This window comes from Teleopsis dalmanni, chromosome 1, assembly GCF_002237135.1.
Source record: "Teleopsis dalmanni isolate 2A chromosome 1, ASM223713v2, whole genome shotgun sequence".
Lineage (NCBI taxonomy): Eukaryota > Metazoa > Arthropoda > Insecta > Diptera > Diopsidae > Teleopsis > Teleopsis dalmanni.
In genome coordinates this window covers 230,648,275-230,656,249 of record NC_051846.1, presented here as the reverse complement: position 1 = coordinate 230,656,249, position 7,975 = coordinate 230,648,275, and the positions used below count along the sequence as shown (strand labels likewise).

At 30.0% G+C, this 7,975-nt stretch overlaps 1 protein-coding gene across 1 annotated transcript; it reads right to left on the bottom strand.

The window, feature by feature from the left end:
* Positions 1 to 2: 2 nt before the first annotated feature.
* Positions 3 to 7,975, bottom strand: LOC119667639 (ubiquitin carboxyl-terminal hydrolase 32-like; the record flags this gene model as incomplete). Its single annotated transcript, XM_038076944.1, has 15 exons — positions 7,641 to 7,975; positions 6,295 to 6,529; positions 5,953 to 6,232; positions 5,656 to 5,884; positions 5,373 to 5,590; positions 5,156 to 5,306; positions 4,679 to 4,942; positions 4,384 to 4,619; positions 4,197 to 4,317; positions 3,154 to 4,149; positions 2,789 to 3,094; positions 2,535 to 2,725; positions 417 to 1,081; positions 109 to 275; positions 3 to 43 (listed from the first exon to the last, which is right to left on the bottom strand). Coding segments are annotated over exons 1-15 (4,155 nt in total), but the record flags the coding sequence as incomplete, so codon positions are not given.

Here is a 7,975-nt window from a genome sequence, read left to right as displayed (position 1 = left end):
AAAGATGAATATTTAGATGTCATTTTGGGAGTTGATGAATTGCCTTTAAGAGATATACAAAATTTTAATTAAATATTAAATATTAGTTAATTATAAATATAAGAATACTTGTATTGGGACTGCCCGAAACAACGAAACCCTGTAGTAAGTAATCGTTATTGCATGGTATTTCACAGCCTCGACAGAAGTCAGACCAACCACATAAAGCGCAAGTCAAACCGTCCTTTTTAACAGCACGTAACGTAAATGGAAAATCGTAACCTAGGCTGTCATCACTAATAAATAAATAATATAGTCTACATTTACAATCTTTTAAAATAACATACACATATACATATAAAATATATAATTGTGATTACAGCAATTAAAATATAATACAATATATAAAAATTTATGTTTAAATTGATTTTACTTACCAATCAGCAGCATGATTTGCTTGATCCGTGGAAGCTGGCAAAGGACTTAATAACCGGCTTACTTGTAGCCACACTGCGCAATACAAATCCTTATGTGTACCGCCATTACTGTTTGGTATCAACAAAGGAACACCAAAAAGACTTGGACGCGTTTTGTGATACGATAAAAAGTAACTATCTTGTCGTGTTATTTTTCGATGGACTGCTACCAAATACTTTCCTACTTTATAGTGTTGCGATGGAACGCGCGAGAAGATTCCATTACAAATGCTTTCAGTTTGTATACAATTATTGCTTATTTGGCCTTGTATTATTTCGTTCTCATTCACACCAATGCTGCTGTTACCACTGTTATCTCTGAACGAACTTTCTTTATACGTTCGCCCAAAGTTTTTACTGTAATCCGTGCTTTCATTTGAAAATTCAGTTGAATTCAGTTTGCTAGTTGCATTATTCAATCGATTATCATTATCACACATGGATACCATAGGATCAATGGGTAACGTTTCAGTTGTGGAACTTTCCATTGAATTTTCACCGGAATGATGTGTTAATGAAGAGGAACATGTAACGCTTTCACCATGCAATAATTTTGCTGATGAGACGCTTTTCTGTGTCCCACTTACAAAAGTGTTTTCGGGACTACGACTTAGATCGGGTGTTTGCTATCATAAAAATGATTAGTTTGATTTCATTTTTTTTTTAACTTTTTACATTATTCTATAAAAAATGAAGACCTAATTAAAACTACTATAAATAAAAAAGTGTAATAAACTTTTCAACTAAATTATGTATAAAGTGTGCGTTACAGGAAATGTGTAAATCAAGTGGGCTTAAATATTAATAAATGTTTATATAAAAAAATAAGAAAATAATATAACTAGTTGGAATCACTAAGAAAGCTTTTAACTGCAATTATATTGAGATAACTAAATATGTTTTATTTAATAAATTACGGCTCACTACTGTTGTATAACGTGGACAGAAATACAACAATATATTTGATATTAATACAATAAAGTTATATATATCTTGTCTAATCAAGATATTTAAACGTAATTTAAAAGTAAGATAAAATTATTTTTTCCTCCTCCTTGGGTAATAAATTATTTTGTATTAAATTTTGTATTATTAGTAGCGAAAAACTTTTATTTGTTAGGTTTAGTTTCTTCTCACCAATTGAATGCAATTATAATGTTTTAATTTCGATTTTAAGCTATTTTATATTTACAATTGTTTTGTAAAAATTATTAACAGAGAAGGAGAAAACGTTTTTATGAAATAAAAGAACATCAGCAGAGCCATTAGTTATTATGGACATAATAAGAGTTAAAAGCATACTCTTGATTTAAAAATTGTATGTACAAATGTTTAGAAGACAATCAAAAAGTGGTATCTGTATTGTTGACTGTTTTTATCAATATATTATCTGTTCGACTCAATTCATTATATTTTTATATAAATAAAAAAAATTATAGTGAAATTATCACTCAAGTATTAAAAGTGTGCAGAATATTATAATTTTCCATAGTCAGTCAAGTTCTTTCTTTAATGCGTTAAGCAGTTCCTTTCCTGTACCATAAAAAATTAGGTTTAAGCTTTAAATAATATTAGTCTGTTTCAGCTCACATATAAATCATTTGCAGCTAAAACATTTTGATACAAGATTTTCTTGTAAATGTAAAAATAAATTTAAAAATAAAAAAGCATAATTACAAAATTAGCGCTACTTTATCTAAATTAGTATTGAGGTGTTAAGTTAATTTTTTTATTGTAAAACGTTACAAATTAAACTAAAAAAATTTTTATTTCTTTACAATTTCCAAAACCAGAAAGGTACTTCTTCTTAACATAATTGTATTTAATATTGACTGTTATTTGCATTATGCATTTATGCCTTACATTTTTGGCCACACTTTAAAATTACAAAAATTTAACCTCCTTATACTTCGTTCAATATTTTTTGTGGGGGTTTCGCTTTCGCATCACCCACTATTACTTGCTTGAACCCTATGCATAGAACTTTACATATTAAATACATTAATGTTTATAAAGCCATACCTTGAAGCATAATAAATTCTGGGGCATGCACATAGTGTTTCCAAAGCACCTCCTTACCTTCGTTGATACTTGTTCGTCATCTTCGTCATCTTCATCATCATCTAATTGACACGTAGCACCGTTGGCACCGTCTTCAAAACTCATATGCGTTTTATACTGTGAGGCAAAATTGCTTGTAGGTTGAGTTTGATTTATATTGTTAAATGAAGTATTAAGTGAACTCAAGGAATCTTGACCACTTATAAGAGCTAGAAAATAAAATATATAACATAATTTAATTATATAGTAATGTAAAATTAAATATAACTAACCAGAACTTCGTTGTATATCCTTAAGTCCTTTTTCAATACTTATACCCAATGTAGAACTTGAACGTGATCTATAGTTACACTCTTCCGGTAACTGATACACATACAGTTCTTTTGCGGTAGCTGGTTTTATTTTTTGATCATCAGCAAGTATTTGTCTTATTTGTGAATTCCAAATTTCACAAACAAGCATATAGTTAGGATTTAAATAACTCAAAGTGGCAAGTTTTCGTTTCAGTTCTATATATTTTGATTCGGAATTTAAACGCAAACCATATTTGATAGGCACAGATCCGTCTAATAATATTACTATAAATAAAACAAAGAAGTAGTTTGATTGAATTAAAAATGTTAATTAGTTGTTATACCAAGTACTTCAAAGTAGATAAAATTTTCTACTGGTAAGGGTAAACTCAATAAACTAAATGGATCAAAACGCACTGATTCCTTTCCACAACCCAAACAGCTTACTTTTGATTTAAGCTGTCCATAGAATAAATCAATAATAATAGATTGATTACGTGCATGATGTTGAGCCCATGCTTCCGCCGCAACAATTTTGTCTGAGCGTCCATTTGAATCCTTTAATTCACTATATGTTTTATCCATTACACGATTTAAGTCTTCATGCAATGCATCCAGGAACCATTCAAGCAACTCTTGAGAATCATGTTGACCACCACCAGCAAACTGGGATGCATGCTTGGTAACACATATACGAAGCTTAAGTGGTGCCACTGAACGTGTAGTTGCTGTCCATACTTCTTTTAACAATTCGCCATATCGTGTGGCTAACTGTCCACGTGTGCCTAGTTTATTTTCTCTGTTTATTTCAAACATATGCATATCCCGATGAAAATACTGCGCTAATGGCTGTGTATTAAATAATACTTGTAACGCTGCATTCATAAAGCATGTATTACCCAAGTTATGCAATCCTGTAGCACCAGGTGCATGTACAGACATAATAGACGTACGCGTTAATCGACGATCATTTACAGTACTATTTTGATTAAGTGTCAATGATCCTAGTTCCTCCGGCCAAGTTAAATCTTTATTACGTATTTCGAGCAATATTTGATCGTTATCTTTGATAACCAATTCTTTGAGTGTCATATTATCTTCTTCAAGTAGTATTGCGCTATTTTCCAATGAACCTGCAGGAATGTGCCATAATCGTACATCGTCCGGTCTTAGTCTCAATTGTACGCATAAGAATTCGCCGATTTGCCTTATAGTCGCTAGACGACTAAAGGCAGCAGTGTACGCCAAATAACGTTTTGGTGGCTGCAAAACGTTAGATGCTGAAATTGCAGCATAACCTCCGCCAGAAGCCATCACACCATAACCACCTACATAATTATCTACAATTTAATATTAAAAAATATATTTCAAGTAAACTTTTACAAACCTGAAACTGCTCCCCAACTATTGACTGTTGCATTATTAGGCATACTCTGATGCAATAGTATGCGTAAATTTAAAGGGTATAATTCTAATTCCACGCTTGTTGAATTTGGTGGTTGAATCACCTATCAAAATACCAAAAAATTTGTTATCATAACTTGCTTTATTAATATACTAGTTGCAATATATACTTGTCTTGGTAGAGGCAAATTATGTCCATACCAACGATTTAATGCTTTCCATAAAGATTTGGGAACCAATTCAAAGTCATGATTTTGTACTAGGGGAGTATCACGTTTTAGATGACCACCCTCACCAGTTAATGTTCGCACATTTTTATATGGGTTTGGTGTTATAAGATTAGTGTTATCGATTGGTCCTGGCCTTCGCCCATATTGTCCTGTAGATACACCACTGCTAACTGAGCCTAGGTAAATAGATCTCAAAAAATAAATACGAAAATAGACATGTTTTAATAATCCTTACCAATGCTGCAATTATCTATTATAGTTACGGCATCACCTGATATATCTAAATAGTTTGAATTAAAACTTTCATCACATATAAGGGCTTCATCTACTACCCCAACATTAGAGTTACGTTGACTTATCGTTTTCTTGCAATAATCGCATGGTGTAGATGTATTTTGCGAATATTGCATCCATGACATCCACCATTCTCTAGATATTAAATACCAAAATTGCCCCACAGAATATTGCCGTTTTTCTTCTCTTTTTAACCACCCGCGCACTGTTTAAAATAGTAAAAATTATATTTATTTATTTATTTATAATTAATATGCATACAATAGCAATAGTATGCATATTATAGAGTTAGAGCAATAGGGTTTTAAACTACATTAAAAATAATATATTTATTCAGTTATAATGTTATTAGAAGCAATACAAAATATAAAGTGCTTGTTATTTATCATAATATTAATATATAGTTTTAGTTAAATACCAATATCATATTCCATATGTCTGCATTGAGGCCAGAGTCCAAAAACGATATGACACACTTCAAAAATTAGATCTAAGAAAGGCTGTACAAGTTTTGAATTACTCTCTACACTCCACATCATAAAGTCTTCAGCTGTCAATAAGATATTATCCTACGAAAAAATGTGTTTTATATAAATTACTCATTTCTAAAATAATATTAAATAGTTAATAAATACTTTATTTGATACACATGGTTCCAATTTAGTTTTGTCTTCTTCACTTTTTCTTGTTTTAAAACTTAGTAAATCACTAATAACATCCTGCTTCTTTAAGTCTTTATAAATATTAGAATTACGATTTTCTTTTGCAACGAAAATAAGTACATTAATCATTTGTATAGTTTCCTCATGATTTAATGAGCCATCCTGGTCTATATCGAAGATCTTATAACAGACTATGTAATAGTAGAATAAAATAGAAGTAAATTCTTAAAAAATTATATTAATTATATTTACTAACATCTCGTTCTTTCAACTGTTGGTCCTCTACATGCTGCACTTACGCCACAACAAAGTTCTTTAAAATCAATGTGACCATCTCGATTTTCGTCAAAAGCATTAAAAAGACCTATTAAAGCATTTTTTGGGATTGGTGGGCTTAATAGTGGAGCTAATAATTGCAAATCAAGTTGTCCATTAGGTGAGTCATTCTTTAATTGCCAAAATTCCTTTTCCAAATCGCTTATATCCTATATATTGTGTAGTTAAATGTATTATTAAAAATATTTAAAATTAATAGCCAATATTTGTTTCTTACTTTTTCTTCCAAATGTGTCACGCCGGCCAAACTTTGATAAAAAGTCGGCGTTTCTAGTTCTGACGTTAAATTAATGCATGTATCTGATGATAAAAGCCATTTCGATAATATTGTTGAACTTTTATGTTGCAATATCCAGTCGTGATATTGGTCGAAATTTATGCGATCATTTTGGGCAAATAATGAAACACTTTCAAATGGATGAAGATTGACATTTTTTATATATTCTGATTTTATAATATAAGTGCCAGCATCATTACAGTATAAATTCCATAGAAATCTAAAAGACAAATGTTTAATACTTCTGTGCTTTTAATAATGTTCATATTATTTAAAATTTACCTAACTTTTTCATCTTCGGTACCGCGGGTAAGTAATACAAGTCCACATAGCAGATCTTTAAATGATATACCTTTAGCAGAACCACCGCATGCACTATATAATAAATCGGTTATATTAGGAGGCACACCTTCGCAAAGTACATCTTGTTGAAAGGAATTTCGACTTAAATATAAACGGCCAACTCCAGCCGACTTTTTGAATGCATCTTTCAAACGTCGAAGCTCTGATTCCGTAACTAGTTTTTTTTTAAAGACAATTGAAAAAAAATAAATTTTATAATTGTGTATTAAATAAATTTTATGTACTGCTTTCAGAAAAATCTTCAACGTCATTTGCTACTGAAATTTAGTGCGCTTTACATCAGTTACGATGTAAATCACTTCATACCATTCATGCAATCAGTCAATGCTCAATTTGGGTCAAAGTTTAGCTAACGGAGCAAAGCAAGCAGCAAAGAAAAACATGAGAACATTTACAAAAGCAACACTACAAGCAGTGGCAAATCCTACCCTAACATCGAATGTGCTAGTTAACAGCACTAAAAGCGAACAAAACTAGTATTGAAGTTGTACACAGTAACGATGTTATAAAAACATCACTAAAGCGAACGGAATTAACCAAGTGTTAGCGAATACAACAAGAAAATTTTCCATTAAGCTTAAAAATTTCTGTACGATGTTCTTCTATAAACATGTATAATGTTAAAACGGAAAATTAATTTTCCAGAAAATGTCTGTATGTTTATATAAATATTTTCAAAATTTAAAATAAATCATAAATATTCTATCCAAAACAACAGCAAAGGCTATATGTCTAATTTAAAATTGTCTACTTATTAGTACATTATTTTTTCAAAAGACTACCTATTTTATCTATTTACCTCTTAACAAAATTTACAAAGATTTATATATAACATTAATATTTATTTAATATTTTAACCCTTAATGTAGTAGTTGAGAATAATTCTTAAGCTTTATTTGACTTTATTTTAAGTAGTATTTACATTCAATATTGTTTTATATAGAATATGCAACAGTCCAACTCATTATTATTATTATAAGAACTTTTTCTTGAAAACAGAAGTGTGGTATAGTTTACATTTGTCTGTTTTGCAACTGTGACGTCATTAAATATTTTAGACCTTTTAAGATATAGAAAATCATTACTATGATTTTAAAATAGTTAAATTAGTTTTTTAATGGTGTAGTTGAACGAAAATATGATTAATCTCTACAACAATCGATTATTGTCGAATTACTTATACCTCATAGTAAACTATTCATCTTTTTCATCTTTTAGTATGGACGGATTTGTTGTAAATATTTAAGCGTACTATCAGTCCTTACCTCTTTTTACAGCATCATCGAAACTAATTAGTTGTTTAGATTCCTTAGCTCCCATGGTTTTTCAAAAGGATTAAAGTGTATAAATGCGCAGTGATAAAACTGCGATTTTGTCACTTTTGCGTATTTTGTATTCGTTGTCTGCCTCTAAATCACTATCAGATTAAGTCTAATCTGTTGTTCTTTATTATAAAATCATTATAAAACAATTTTTTTTTTTTTGAAAATTGTAGCCTTCAGTTTAAATTTATATTTTCTATAAAATTGTCACAATTTCATTGCGCTGTCAATAAATATCTGAAGTATTCCAGCACACAACAATGTGAAAAATCCTATGA